At 37.4% G+C, this 16,678-nt stretch overlaps 1 protein-coding gene across 6 annotated transcripts in view; it reads right to left on the bottom strand.

The window, feature by feature from the left end:
- Positions 1–16,435, bottom strand: part of PHF6 (PHD finger protein 6) — a 48,829-nt gene extending 32,394 nt beyond the window's left edge. For 3 of the 6 annotated variants that reach the window (XM_024988003.2, XM_024988002.2, XM_059883412.1), the window contains exons 1-3: positions 16,281–16,407; positions 12,196–12,379; positions 11,854–11,955 (exon numbers count right to left, since the gene is read on the bottom strand). In XM_024988003.2, the coding sequence (XP_024843771.1) occupies positions 11,854–11,955; positions 12,196–12,333 (240 nt within the window). In that variant the 5' untranslated portion in view covers positions 12,334–12,379; positions 16,281–16,407. 6 annotated transcript variants of the gene reach the window in all.
- Positions 16,436–16,678: the final 243 nt, after the last annotated feature.

Raw genomic sequence — 16,678 nt, 5'->3', positions numbered from 1 at the left:
AAAAATAAAAGGAGAGGTACTGTTACAAATCCCGTACCAGCTCAGCACTGGCATACATATAGTGAGATGGCCACTTTCAGATACTGCTGGAAATTGGTATACTCTCTGGACAGCAACTTGCCTTATTTATCACAGAGCTTATTAAAAGTGTATATACTCTCTGATCCAGTATTTTTCCTTTTATTAACCTAGTCTACAAAAGAAATCAGACTTAATTTATATGCAATCATATTCACTGAAGAATTATTTAGAATAACTCCAAATGTAAAACCACCTGTGGAAAACAGCCATTGAAAAATGTTTAAATAAGTTATAGTACAACCATATGTAGGAATGTTCTTTACTCTTTTCAAAAACATTTTAATGGCAATGGGAAAAGGTTTATGCATAGTATCAAGTGAAAAAACAGGACACAAAGTTAGGTATGCAAATTATGACCCCAATTATGTTTATAGCTTTATTCTTTGAAAATAGGTGAAAGTAAACACAGTGAAATGCTGAGTGAGTATCTCTAATTGGTTTTCTGTCTCATAATTTCCTATATTTTCTGATTTTTCTACAATGGGCAAATTACTTTTGTATATGAAAAATTATTTTAAAACCATTGGGAATACTCCAGCAAATGATTTCAATCCCCATCTCTCAGTTTATTGAGAATGAGAAGGAAACCAAATACCAAAATATATCAAAATGTGTTTTGGTTGGTTATAAATTCAAATCTGCCTAAAGTATAACCAGTTAACTTCAGCAACTCAGGACAAATAAATTTTTTGAGTGAGAAAAAGCTTATTCTCATTTTTATTTTGTCAGTTTCTCTCAAGGAAGAAAGGAAAGAGGAAGATATACCAATAAAAATGTTTTCAGAGAGGAAGACTCTTCTCAAGGTTAGGAGTAGGAATTTTTCTTCATTAGAATTTATAGGAAAAATAAAGAATTTACAAGATTTTATGCAGCATTCATATACCAGCAGATATTTCTGCTTGTAAATACATTCTGGGAAGGTATGAAGAAAATACCAAAATATTATCCAGAATAAAACTAAATATGAAATGTAAATTTGCTTATATACCTGTGAGTACAGAATGGGAACACTACTGTTATGTTCAAGATATCATTGCTATGTTGCAACCCATATCATTGCTATGCTGAACCCTTGAACGCCTATGGGACTTAAGATAGCATATTCATTTTGGCTCTTACCATTTTACTTCTTTGTATGACTAATTATCTTTGTAAATGTATAGATTTTATCTACTGATTGCTTCTAGACCAAGTTTTTTGAAAGATAAACACTGTGACTACCATGTAGCACTCAATAAACATTTTGATTTTAAACTATGTTACTGAAAATTTTAATATCATATACCATATTTTTTTCTCATTCATGTTTTTAACATCTGCAGACTTGACTACTTATCTTCAAGTATGTCTAAAAAATATTTAAAAGTCTGATTTGAAAAGGTAAAATGGAGAACAATCCAGTTGAAGGGGCAGAGAATGAGCAGAGAGAATGAGGAAGAGATAAAAAGACAATTAAAGACATAAAAATCCCAATTAAAGTTTGGAAACTAGATAGGTGGCTAGTATTCTTTTCTTTAAAAAAAAATATGGATAATAAAATAGAGAGGACTTCTACTGGAAAAAAAAACAGTTGAATAATAGGAAAATAACCCCTGCCCTGACACGGCAAGGCACTACTAGCTGGCTGGACCAGAGTGATGTTATCCTGTGTTCCTCTTTACACACACCATTTATTTGCCCTTCAATCAGTTATAGGCTCTACTGGGCCCTCACCAGAAGTGTGTTAACCTGCCATTTAACATCATGCTTGCACTGCAGTCAGAGTGCTCTCAAATGTGGTGAAATGCAAGTTAACCTGATGGGAACACATTTTTCAAGGACAATGGTGGACTTCCTCCTTGAAAAAAGGTCTTTTCCCACATACCAAATACACATATCAAATATTCTGTTGAAGGCCAACTTCCTGTCTTCAGGATAGGTATAATGTCAATTCTCAGCTTATCCTGCCTATACCCTGATTTCAAGTTCTTTAAATAGAGGTGAAAATGTCTTTGTTGTTAATGATTTTTCTTTTACTTTTATCCCTCTATTCAGTTTGCTATCTAGTAGACCTAACAAATTCAACAATTTGTCTTCCAAAATAGAGAGATTAGAAAATAAGACTCAACAGATGTTTGCATAACATGGTATCTTTTTTAAAATTTTTAATAAAAATTACATATATTTAGGATATATAGCATGTTTTAATGTACATATACATAGTGAAATAATTACTATAGTTGAGCTAATTAACATACCCCTCTCTCCAATATAGTTGCCATTTTTTGGTGCATTGGTATAAGCCCCTGAAGTCTACTGTCAGCAAATTTCCAGGATACCACAGAGTATCATTAACTATGGTCATCATGTTGTACAACAGATCTCTAGACTTATTCATCCTACATTAAGTGCAACTTTGTACCTTTTGACAAACATCTCCCATTTCCCCGACTCCTCCTGCCCCTGATAACCAGGGTTCTACTCTCTGGGAAGCTATACTATATTAATATTCAGTTGGGCCAGACAAGCAGAGTCTCAAGGAGCTAATCCACAAACAAAAGAGGAACGAAGTCACGCATGAGAGTAGATGAACAGATCTGAAAGGACTATGACTTAGCTAAAGTCCTGCAGGAGCCCGAGGTTGGAACTTATCTGCTCCTCAGTCAGCTGATCAAGGCCAGGACTGAAATTCACTCTACAGAAGGAAGAAGTCTTAAGTAATAAAAAGACAAATACTGCTTTGTTAGTAGCTATGGGGGAAACACAGGGAAAAACTCAAGACCACAGACAGAGACAAGGTAAAACAAATGAGATGCCAACTTCTAGGACAGGTAGAAAGAAAAGGCTCTTGAAGACAAGTTCTAAGACTTAGTTTGCCCCGCTCAATTGCTGTGTATCTACTATGTATGTCAGTAACTGACCACAAGTGTATAGGTATAAATTCTCATAGCCAAGTAGTTACTAATCTCAAGACACTTGTTCCAAGAAAACTGCTACAAATGTACAGAGAATGCAACAGATTTCCAAAAAAAAAGTCTGTAGAGAAAAAAATACCAGAAGCACTTGGAGTTGGGACTAGGGTACCTAAGATATTTTCACAGGAGAGATGAGACAAAAATTAAGTGAGAGCAGTTTACCTTACACTAGTGTTTGTCACTTTGTATTTTTTTTAATAACAGAAAACATTACCTCTAGTTATTAATAATAAAATAATTAGGTCTAAATGGAAAGCTAGAAAGCAAAACTGAACTCTTAAAGTTGTCTAAGTCATTTTAAAAATAACTTGATAGATTAGGACCTTAAATTCTCCAAGTGCTTCTAAAAAACAGGGCCACTGAAAAGTACTTTACTAGAGTGACAGACTAAATCTAAGCAGTTACTGAATAAATAATTTCAGAAGTCTTTTAGAAATCAGAGGGCAAGGAACTAATAATAAGTAAGCCTAACAAGCTCTTACTTAACCTAGTCTCCTGACCTTGCTCTCAATATCACATACTCCAACTCCATCCAACTTTATGAATCATCATTATTCTTACGATTGAAACTGCCCACTCTGGCCAGGCACCATAGTAACCATTTGCATGAGTTGTTTTATGACAGGAGATCCTGATAAGGAATACAGAACTAATAAGCCACCACCAACCGGAAGAGTTCAGGAAAGGTCGAAAGGAGACACCGCGTGTCCGTCCACTTCCCAGAACTCCTCTCACTAGCGTCCATCTTGACTGAGCAATGCGTGCGCCACCAGGAAAGACTCTGAATTAGAATGATTGGCCAAAGACCACTCGGAAACTAATCCCATCACCATAAAACCCGAGACTGCGAGCCACACAGCAGAGCAGTTCTCCTGGGTTCCCTTACCCTACTGCTCTCCACCCGGGTGCCCTTTCCCAATAAAATCTCTTGCTTTGTCAGCACATGTGTCTCCTCGGACAATTCATTTCCGAGTGTTAGACAAGAGCCCAGTTTCAGGCCCTGGAAGGGGTCCCCCATCCTGCAACATTATGAGGAATATAAATTCTCTTATTGGAGCTTTTGAAATTTGTTTTACTTATCTGAAAGATTCAGATTCAGAGTTTTTCGGAGCTCAGATCTCTATGTTTAAGCTCTAAGATGTAGGTCTTACAGGCTGAGGGTACTCTAAAGTGCCATACTGCTTGCTATACTTAATCTGTGAACACCAAAAATCCATGCTCAAATAAGTACCAAGACATCCCCCCCAAATCAGACATAGATTATTTTATATTATTGGTTAGGTTATCTTCCATTACCACAAGTAATTACATAATGACATAAATTTACAGTATTCTCAACTGCAAAGAAGTATTAAATGAAGGCAAAGGAGAAAAAAATTTGAATTTTTAAAATATTAATTTGTTCAGTAATAGCCAAAGACCTGATTTTCTCCACCATTAGACTTGAAGTTTCTCTTTGGCCTCACATTTATTCTCTTTAGTCACCTCCAAAGTAAAACAAAGTTATTTTTCTTTTTATAAATGACAGGTAAAATATCTGTGCACATTTAATCTGCATGCCATCATCCGAACTTTGAAAACAATTCACAGCTCTGTGAATACCTTCATGCTGCATGTACACTTAGTTACACAGGTGACGATGAAGCCAGGGAAATCTTCCGGAAAAAACTTACCTGTTTTCCCCCCAAAATACTCTAAGGCAAGCCCAATTCGGCCCATCTCCTGTCTTCACAAAGAAAGTTTTACTGGAACACAATCACACTCCCTTCTTTGGGTACTGTCTATAACTGCAACTGCAACAATATGGCTAGCAAAACCTTAAATATTAATTATCTAATCCTTTATACAAAGTGCGCCAACCCCTGTCCTAAGGCAATGATCCATAACTGAGTGCTCATCAAAAATCATTTGGGAACCTTTTTAAACCCACTCACCCTCCTTTCTGATTGCTGGTTAAGTATCCCTGATCTAAGGATTTAGTAGCACTATTAAGTCCGTGGGCATTTTGTGCTTCTTTGTATATAGTAAGCAGTGGTAACATTCTATACACTTTGGGTGCTTCATTTTACCCTTAATGAATGCCAAATAAGCCACATACTCTAAATAGCACTGGAGGTGATATACGTATAATTATGGCTGATTTGCATTGTTGTATGGCAGAAACCAACACAACATTGTAAAGCAATTTTCTTCCAATTAAAAAATAAATTTAAAACATAGCACTGGCATTTACTACTCTGTACTTGTTAAAAAGTACTTCCTCCTCCTTGAAACTGTTCCCTCTTTGAGTTCTACAGTATCATTTTCCCAGTGGAACACACTTTAAATGTCACTCTCTCGGAAGTCTTCTGATTTCTCAGGTAAAATTAATTATGGTCCTCTCTCCCAGATCTCCTGTGGCATTCTTTACATTCTAGGCTAAAGTACATGTATTCATGATCGCATACAAAGTGCCTAACATTGTGCTTGGTACAAAGTAGGTGCTTAATTAAGTATCTGATAAATGGACAGACAGATGATTTCTAGACTCTGGATAGAGGCTTTGAATACAATGCCTAAGGAAAACAACAAAAATTTAACACCCTACTGGGAGAGTGAAGGTTGAAGAAACATGGAAACGCCCTTGTTTGAGGCATACACAGCTCTTCACCATCCTGAACAAATAAGCAACCCGATCTTTCCTTCTAGATTTCTCTCATTCCTCTTCAAACAGCTAGAATTGCAAACAACACTAAAACACTGATTAACCAAAACAGAGGAATTTTATGCCTATACTCTTATCTCCATGGGCAATTTACACCTAGCCCATTATTAAAGCTTCACACTATTGTCCCATTGAAGCCCTTCCCTCCTTCAAATTCAGCCAATTAAGGAGTGCCCACTTAATAGAGTACAATTGAGCACAAATGAGATGTCAAGCACCGTGCTAAGTGTTTTCCATGCATTCCCCAGCCCCCACCCCCACTTAATCCTATGCTGGGCAAAAAGAATAGTCTTTGCTCTCCCAGAGCTCACAACACAGTGGAGAAGAAAGGCTTGCGCACGTGTAACAAATACAATGCAGGGTGTCAAACCCTGTGTCAAAGATGAAGGTCGAGTTGGACTCAAAAACCAGAGTTCTGAGAGGCAGCTAGGAGATGAATAACGTCAGTACATGCACAGCAGTGGGGGACAAGTGGAGGATATTCAGGAAACAGCTAGAATGAGATAGGGGATGAGATAAACAATGGAAATGGTGGGTTAAGTTATGCATTCTGAAGGGTAGATATTCTATAGGCAGAAAGGAATCAGTAAAGGTTTGGAGTCAGGGAGTGAGTGGTATTAGGTTATAAAGGTAGAGATCAAGTAATTACCAGCAGTATGCTGGAAGGATGGAAAGAGGAAGACTGGATATAGGGTCGCAATAAGAAAGAATGCTGAGACATCCCAGAAATAGAATCGATGTGAGTAATATGGAAGGAAGGTATAAAGGATTCAGAAAGAGAATCGGGTTTCAGGGCAGGGAGATGATGAACAGTGGAATAGACAGGTTGAGTTTAAGATGCCTGCAGGACATCCAGGTACAGCAGACAAGTATGCTGCCGTTATTGTATTTCACTTTCCACAATGTATATCACTTGTCTCCTGAAAAATCCTGCTTTGCCCTTCCCTTCCCTTCTTACCTGACTTGAAATCCTGTCTAACGTTTACAGACCCTGAAATCATCCCACCTTTCTCAATTCTAATCTATTACTGCCAGTCTCAGTGGCCCATTCTCATATAGTTAACCTATTTCATGGACTCATACTTTTTTTCCCTTTTAAATCTTACCATCTCTGGGATATAGTCTTAGCTACTTAAATTGGCATGACTCCTCCCACACAAAATAAAAAGGTGTATCTATAAATTGTCATACTGCAGATTCATCTATGCAGATCATATCTAGATTATGATCTCTCAAAACCAGATATCCTGTTTCGCTGGGGTGCCAAGCACTCAACTGGTAGTGAGTAAACAACAAAGTCAATATGTAGAATTATAGAATTGGTCTTTTTATTTTCAGAGGCTACTAAAAATATCTTGCAAGTAGCAGAGACTCAGAATATTCTTAGATAGTATGTAGGTAGGATTTTTGTTCTAAAAACTAACAATGCTATTAACAGACTATATTAATAGCAGCCTGATAATGTCCCAAATTCAGTATTATTTCCATCTTTATTAGAAAACTATTAAGCTTTAATTGTAAAATGTGATTTGGGGTTAGGGAGCTTAAAAACAGTCTAGTATAGCCTAGTGATTAAGAGTTCTGGCTTTGGAGTTAACTGGCCCTGGATTCAAATTCTAGCTCTGCCACTTACCAGCTATATGATCACAGTCAGGTTACTTCTCTGAGCCTCAGGTTCCTAATCTGTAAAGTGAGACTAAATACCTTCCTATCTCACAATATGACTGTGAGGATTAAAAAGGATCATGTATTTAAAGTACTTAGCCCAGTCCCTAGCACATACTAAATGTTCAATAAATGTTAGCTATCTCTGCTACTGAAGAAGAAAACAGGAAAAAATGTTCAGAGGATTTCTCAAGACGTGAGAAAAATTTAGTTTAAAAAGGAGAAAGTTTAGGAATGATCTGAGGATAGTTATCAAGTATATGAAGGACTTTTCATTCTTAACACAGGAAAAAAAATACTTCCCTTAATGGAAAGAGACAGACCTAGAATAAATGACTCTAAATTAAATGAGATATTTGATTTATATAGAAGGACGAATTTCTCAACTGTGAAGAGTGTTATATAATACTGGTCCTGTTTCAGCTTGCTTGGGTAGAATCACAATTTCTTAATATATTTAAATATAAGATAGACAAAAAAAAAATCTGTTATATGGCTTGTAGGTAATCTTGCCTAAGGGGAAGGAAAGTGAAATGGCTTCTTAACCCCTTTCGGTCTTAAGAGTTCTTGATACATTTGACACAGGTACCAATTAAAACAGTTCATTATTTGATGTAGATATTTTTTTGGGGGGGAGATGGATTTTGGTTCCCTGACCAGGGCTCGAACCTGGGCCCAGCAGTGAAAGCGAGTTCTGATCACTGGGCTACCAGGGAATTCCCGCATAGATACTCTTAACGATCTCAACACCTAGCTCCATTCATCAAGAGTATGTTCTTCAATATTCCTCCCAAGTGTCTCCTTAAACAAAACGAAAACAGCAACAATAACTCATAATTTTACTTGGAAATTTGCATTTCTTGGCTAGATAGCTGGAGAATAAGAGTAAATGGTACAGATGTTGTATCTCCACATATGGATTCAACAGGAACTAGAAACCATTCTGGAAAAAACAATTTGTCTTAATTGCAAAAAGACTTTCAAATTATAAAAACCTTATATGCTGGCAAATGTCTTGATGTAAAAGAGATAAACATGTTCATGCAGAATGGCTTTTCTCTCCAATTCTTATGGCTGACGTGATAATCTTGGAAAGTGGACTATGGCAGCAAGAACACAGAAACTAGCCACCTGTACCCTTCTTTTTTGTGGCTTCCCATCCTTTCAAGACTCTGACGCACCTGGCCACCTATATATTCACACCTTACATCCAAGCCTCTTCTCTTCATGGTTTTCTTTGGGGCAAGCATGAGATACAGACTGGAACCTGCCTTAAAAGGACCTATGGACCAGCACTCTTGCCTTTCATTACTTTCAATGGATATTGACCCACTTCTCACCTAGGAATCTAGATGAAAAAGAGCCAGGGCAAACAGACTCACAAGATAAAACGCCTTAAAAAGTGAATTGTGCTTAGTTGCTCAGTTGTGTCCAACTCTTCGTGATCCCATGGACTGTAGTCCACCAGACTCCTCTGTCCATAGGAATTCTCCAATCAAGAATACTGGAGTGGGTTGCCATGCCTTCCTCCAGGGGATTCTGCCATATGGCAGGTGGATTCTTTACCATATGAGCCACCAGGGAAGCCCAAAAAGTCAATTAGGGAAGCTGATTATCTAGTTTTCACACAGTTTACCTACTTACATGAAACTCTTCACTTTTTGTCTTTCTTTCTGATTTATGCCCTTTTAATTGCTTAGATAAATCTACACAGGGAAAAGTAAAGAAGAAAACCAAAACCTGGAATTTTGGTTACTCAGTAATATTTCATGTAAAAATGATATAATGGAAGGGCCAAAACTAAGGGTAAAAAGGAGACTTAAAAATTATTTCAAAATTTAACATATAAATGCTACTCTAGTCCTAGGCCCTATGTAAATTATGCAAACCTGGCTCAAAAGTTCTCTCCTTCTGCCACTATTACTCAAGGCTGGATGCCCACAGCCTCAAAATTTAGGCTGCAGAACACCTTTCCTAAGGAACTTCCCTGGCAGTCCAATGGCTAAGACTCTGCTATATCACTGCCAAGGGAGCGGGTTCAATCCCTGGTTGGGGAGTGTCAAAAAAGAAAAGAAAAAAAAAAAAAAAAACCTTCCCTAAGGTAAAACTCTTTACATCTTCTCTAGCATGTTTTAGTTATGCAACATCACTGTATAGCAAGCAGTGATACAGCATTATCCATTTATACTGCTGGTAAAAATACAAATAAGATAATGACTTGTCTAAAGTTACATAATGTATCAGTGGCAGCTATTAGCAAAACAGGCCTCATGAATTCTCAACCCAGTAGGCTTTTCATTAGCCTACAATGTTAGCAGGGTCTTATTATTACTTATGAACAATAACTACAACAGGGCTGCCATTTTTAAAATCTTAACTATGTGCAGGCACCATGCTAGGTCCTCTACAGTTTCTTTTTAATTCTCACAATATCCCTGGGAGGCAGGGACTGTCGTTATATCCTTTAGGCAGGTGAAGAAAACACGGCTTAGAGAAGTAAAGAACTTGTGCAGAGTCACCCAGCTAGTCGGTAAGAGAGCTGGGATTCAAATCCCCGTCTGTTACTACAGCTTGTGGTCTTAACCTCCAGTACTGTTCTACTCCCTAGATCAAGGAATAAGCTTAGTTATGTATAACTCAGTAGGGCAAAAAAATTAACTCCCTACATCTTGCCATTAAAAATTAATCAAGACAATTTATAATAGTGAAATCTGTACAAAGTTCTGATGCTGTCTGCACAAAGGGGAAATTTTACCTAATTTAAGTAAATTAAATCTCCACTGAATTTAGCAATACTGATAGATGTATGTTGCTGCTTCTTATAAAAATAGGCATCGCATTTGTTAGTAACACAGTAACCTCAGGGACCAAAACTGCTCCCGTTCTGACTAGAGCAGCCGCATAGAATAACAACAATGCTAACAAGTCAGGGTGTAGACACGTTTTCCATGAATATTCATCAAGCCAAGGAAAAAACAATGGGTGATAAGGGTTACAGTACTACTAGTTTCGAGTTAGTAGTATTCTGTCTTTGTATCCAAATTGGTTTTTAAGGACTAGGAAATAAAAACATACTGCTCTGGTTCTCAAAACTCAGCAAGCACAGTAACATAAAGAAATCTAAAACCACCAAATGAAAAAAAGATCACATTTTTTTTTTTAATGGAGCATTCTAGTGTTATCTGCAGTTTTGGGGCTGGGAAAGATAAACGTTGTCATGGTTAAGGTCTCACTGCAACAACAACAAAAATGTCTGGCCTCTGAATTCCCAGTTCTGCCTATAGTGACTCTAGAGTTTAAGACTATGCGAAGGGTTGACTCATTGGAAAAGACTCTGATGCTGGGAGAGATTGGGGGCAGGAGGAGAAGGAGACGACAGAGGATGAGATGGCTGGATGCCATCACTGACTTGATGGACCTGAGTCTCAGTGAACTCCGGGAGTTGGTGATGAACAGGGAGGCCTGGCGTGCTGCGATTCATGGGGTCGCAAAGAGTCGGACACAACTGAGCGACTGATCTGATCTGATCTGATCCTAAAAACAAATCTCAAATGTTCTCTTTGAACTTCTTCATACTGCTTTTATTTTTAAACTATAGAAAACTGACTACTTTTCAAAATAGATTATTCCCAATATCAAAATGAGAGCCCTCCTTCCCATCAAGATTCTTTATGAGTATGAGATTACTCAGTGTCTAAGGACATAGATATATGTTCTGCCAAACCCATCTTTAAAATAAACACTTGACAGTGATTCAATAAAGAGCTCAGAAGAGAAAAATAACCAAAGAAGAAGAAATTATTTCAATGTAAACTATAATGTATCAAATACCACTTGAGACAATACTACTTTTCCACCAGAACAATACAGTATCTTGCCAAACTGGTTACTTGGTAGCGAAGACAACTGCAGGAACATTACACTGGTGAAGTTTCAGAAAAACTGTAAAATTCACCAAAAGTTATCCAAAGTCATAAATACTGTGTTGTATAACTGAATCACAGTAAAATATGCTGTTCTGACACTGGTAACATTTTCTTGTTGAAAGGGTTCTGTCATCTTCATTTGTAATGATCACAATTACTTTATCATGGAAAGTAAAAACATTTCAGAATTTTAATTTTAAAAATAAGCTTGAATGATGACTTTAACATAAAACATTCAAATTAAGCAAACTGCTTGTTTCTAAGTCAACACAGCTCGCAAAAAGATTTTAATACTTTTGGGGGAAAAAAAAGATAAATATACATATTGATTTACTCCTTTTTTGTTCATTGGCAGACAAATTAAAACTAGCCTTGCAGTTTGCTGATTTGGGGGGAAAAATAAGACTGCAATTTAAAAAAAATTACACTCAGTTAATAAGGCAATACACTTTAAAATAAGCAATTTCCTCCTTAATGAGCTTAAAATAAGTTTTATTCTCAAGAGGCAGAAATAGCAACTTACCAGCTTCGTGCCTCTTTTAATTTCCTTTTGGACATCTTCAATAGAAAATCCACCAAGACTTTCGTTATCAGAGTGTGATGAAACCAAAGCAGATGAGAACAGCTATAAATTACATTTAAAAGAAATTAAGGTTCATATAAAAAGAAATTACAGTGAAACGTAATTTATAGTGAATAAGATGCTAAATTTAAAAGGAAATAGTAAAGTAAAAATGACACAACATTAGTGAGGAACCATTTAGCCGTTTAACTGGTTTTGTTGTTGTTCTGTTTAGTATTCAGGAATATTCATTGTTAAGATTCTCCCGGTTTCAGGTCTCCTGGTTGCCGCGAGCATACTTACCATACACTTATGGTGTGCTGCCACCTTCTGGTTTTCAGATATTAGTAACTGTCCACATTCCTTGTCTCTATTTGACTTACAAAAGCCACATTTGCGCTGTCTTGTAGGCCCTTTTTTCTGTTCAACAGAGCTTGACATGATTTTTAAATTGCCTTTAGAATGCCACTTTATGCCTCAAGAAAAGCTACAGAGGATAAGAAGGGCAACAAAATGGTTAATTTGTTTTAAAAATCAATTTATACATTCATGTAAATTGTTTCATATTTGACCTAGGTTTTAATATGTGTAATTAAAAATAGCTACTTAGTATAGACAAATGAACATTGAAACCTCTGTAATTTTAAAAAGTGTACTATCTATGCATAAAGATAAATTAATGAAGTAACTGGGAAAAATCAAACTGCTCTCAATTAAGGGACATGTGAAATAATTAGAACTACTTCTGCATGGATAAATAAAACATGAACAACGTGTGAAATTAAAATAGTCATCTGCTGACATAATTAATGAAAAATATTTTTCATGTATACCAGGGTGCCCCTTCAAGGAGACAAAGAATTATATATCTAAGAGCAGAGCAAAAACCATTGAGAACTACACAATATCCAGAGTGAACAGAACTCTTTAATTGCACAATTCTGTAAAGTTCACATATTGATAATCCAACAAATGAGAAATAAATTTTATATAACCATGACTTTGGAACACTTATTTTTAAAATTTGAGTTCTTTTCAAGTTTAAAAAAATCATTTATACATCTTTATTAGTTTTTGCTACTGTATTCCTTTTGCAAGTAAAGGAAAACTTAAGTTTTACCGCAGTCTATTAAAAAACACAGACTTTAAGAACCAATCATTTATAAAAACAACTATGTTATCTGACTCTGAGATTTACTCCAAAAGTCTGCTTATTAAAGTTACAAACTGACAGTGGTGTTCTATATGCAGTAACTTTCATACTTAAATTAGTAATACTGTATAAAGGGTGGGAAATTTTTCTGAATGAGCCTTCAATTTAGTCAAAATTATAATTATAGGTAGTATAGTCAAACAAAAAAAGGGAAGAAAAGTTCTAACATGGAAGGTTTCAGATTTAGATCATCAGTCTCAACATGGATTCTTCAGAAGAACAAAAACAAATGTAAAATCAGTTACTTGAATTGTGCCGTTTTCCCAAATCAAAAGAACTAAGTAGCTCAGGACCTAGGTTACCATAACACACATTTCAACCAATAAAATCTCAATTTTTTATCTTAAAACTGACTAAATTCTTTCCATTCTTTCATATATTTGGACCTTTTCATAAAATGCTGAAAACATGGACTCACTAACACTACACAGTGTCTTTCTGAGGAGCGCTTGTTCACCAAGAGAGCGGCAGCAGCTGGATGCCAGCAAGGTGGTAGCTGCAAACCATGCAGTGCTTCACAATATAAAAACACAAATACTGAAAAGTGAACATAAAGTCACAAAGAAACAGGTCTTCTCATCAATTTTTATCTAGGATTTTCGGTGTAACGAAACTTCACAGGCCTTGACAGTCTCTACATTGATGGGTTTAACAAACTCTTAACGCTATCAACAATTTTAAATACCTCCCCCTTTCAAATGGCATCGGATACTTTACAACAGTACTGTATTCACAGCACTGGCTATAAACTGTGAAACTGATTGAAAACAGGCAGCAAATACTTTTAGGATTAAAGAAAAAAAAAAGAACATAACAGAGAAACAAAAGAAACAAAAGGGGAAGTGTGTTTGCATTTGCTCAGGCAAATATGTGTTCAGTTGCTTTATCAAGAATATAGCTGCCAACATCTTTAGAATTAAACATGCAAAACACCAAAATTCATAAATAGCACCAGAATTTGCTACTTGGAGTTCTAAATTAGCTTTCTTTACTACTGTGCAATGAACAGTAAACACTCTGAAAGCACTGTAATGTATTCAGCATTTTTTCCGGTCATCCTTGGCCAGTTGAAAGGATGGCACCACTACAAATCCAATCTATACAGACATCTTAATGTGTAATTTCTGTACAACCCCAGCATAAGCTATAAAATCAGCTTAAGATAAATTCCTAGATTAGAAAATTCTTTATTCTTAAAATTAATTCTGAAAATGGTGTCCCTAAAATCTACCCATATTGAATTCTACCTCTTTCCGTTTATAAACAGATAAATGTCTCATCCTAATTTTGATATCTACTTTACTAGATATCAAAGACCCCAAAATCTAAAAGAGAAAAAAAAGTACACTTTATTTTGCATTCAAAAATATTCTAGTGTATCTTTTCTATAATCAGTTTAAATATAATTTGTTAAGTGAACAGAAACGCACACAAAAGTGCACCAAACCAATTAAAAACTTTCCCCAACGTGCAATGACTAAATGGATTTTTCCACTAAAATTCAAATAATGCATCTGTGCATATCTTGCTAATTTTTTTAACAACCTCCTTGTAAAACATGAAGTGGAGAACATCATGGAAACAATGACTCCTAGCAAAAAATGTCTTTATCATAAAAATATAGATTTTTATCTAATACTGTCACATTTGTGGTTTCTACTTAAGGAGAAAAAGGGCATTCCAAGGACCAATATTAAGTTCATAATGATCCATACAATACATGGCATTTTAGTTCTAGTCTAAAAGGTTTTTCCGGGCATGCAGAGATCAAACTTTGATGCTTTCGCCCAACAATGAGACCTTTTCCTTAAAAGAAATACAGCATTATGAATAATGTTATAAAGCACAAATAAATAGGCAAAGATGCCTGAGAAACATTGTCTGAAAAAATAGAAAAGCCTGTTTAGTTAGGCTGAAGCAATCAGTGCATTTCTGATTTTCCAAGATGCTGTAAAGCACCAAGCTGGCAATAACCTGAAACATCAAGGAGAGCCTTCAAGAACCAACTCGAGAGCTCATTCAATGTCTGGTATCTGAAAGACCATTTTCATAGAAAAACAAAACAAAAACTGCAGTTCCGGAAGATCAAACAATTCCACACGCAAGCAAGTTGAAATATACAGATCAAATATATATATAAACATGATCCAAGAAGCAGTATTTCTATCAGTTACACTGGAGAGAAATTAACGAGTAAGAGACGAACCGGAAGGGCACCTGAATTTGGTTGCACGATATTGTTACATGCTTCGCACTGTTTTTGCGGTTATTCAAAAGGAAACTGAAGGAATTTTCCAGTTGTTTCAAACCCAAGGGTAGAGAAAGAATTTGAACTGTATGAAGAAGACCTGATATTACGTAGTAAGCCGATGAAAAGAAAAAGCATTTGAAAAATAAAGGATTTTTCAACTTCCACGCAGAATATCGAAACGAAGAAATTTCAAAAGAATGCCGAGCTGCTCGTCCATATAATAAAGGATGGTACACAGAACGTACCGGATCCTCTCCGTTATTTATTCCTCAGTACAAACTAGACTCCAAGATCTCCCTCTAATCAAGCGCTAGATAAACTCGCAAAACTATCTTCCACTAAAATACTTTAGCAGGTTCCTTTCGGTCGTGAAGTCAGGGTCCCCTAATTGTCCTTTTCCAATCCTCCTGGATCCAGGAAAAGATCACCCTACCACTTTCTTGAACCCTCCTCCCCCCAGGAGTTCGCCCTCTAATAGTCTTCGTTTCGTATCTCAGTTTCACCCCCAATTCCCCCCACCCCGGAGTTTTTCCTCATTCCGAAAGGCTAACCTTCTTGTCATCCTAACAATTTTTCCTCTCACTCTTCCCAAACTGCGAGTCCCCCTCCTCCCCAAATATGTCCTAAGCGATGGGAAAGACTAAAAATTCCCTGTATTTTGTCCTCCTTAAATGTCGCGCCCCCTCCCCCGAAGTCTAGGCTTAAGCCTAACGTCTCCCTCCGCTCCTCCGAAGCACTTTTCTCAGCAGCCTCTTTGCCAAGCGCCTTCAATGAGTGGCGCTTCTGGGGTCCCTGACAATAAAGCGAGACCACCAAGAGTCCCCCTTAACAACGGGCAGGGGCGGCGGCCTGGCCACCGCCATCCTCCTTGTCTTTCCCCGCTGGGCAGAGAATGGGGGGCCCCAGGGTACCGTGGGGACTCACCGGCGGGGCCCAGAGGCGAAGGGAAGGGGAGAAGCGCCAATAAGGGGAAAGAGAAAGAAGTCGATCTCGGTTCTCCGGCAGCGCCTGGGAGCGGGGCTCTGTCGCCGGAGGTTGTTTCCTTTCATTCGAGGAGAGACGGGCTCGCGGAGCGCCCTTACGTCGCCCCCCTCGCACGCAACGACACACTGAGCGTTAATACGTCTCGAGCGCGCCGCGGGCCCTGATTGGCCGCAGAGGGGACAGCTGAAGCCGCCCAGCCAGGACGCATGTGTAGAAGCCACCCCCAGGATGGATCCAGGCAGCAGGCCCCACCTCCTGCTCGCGCGCGTACCTTCTATTCTCCGGTCCACCGCTTAGCCAAGTGTTTGGGGGCAGAATCCTAGGAGATGAAGAAAGAG

This window comes from Bos taurus, chromosome X (genome assembly GCF_002263795.3).
Source record: "Bos taurus isolate L1 Dominette 01449 registration number 42190680 breed Hereford chromosome X, ARS-UCD2.0, whole genome shotgun sequence".
Classification (NCBI taxonomy): domain Eukaryota; kingdom Metazoa; phylum Chordata; class Mammalia; order Artiodactyla; family Bovidae; genus Bos; species Bos taurus.
This window is presented reverse-complemented; position numbering and strand designations above follow the sequence as displayed.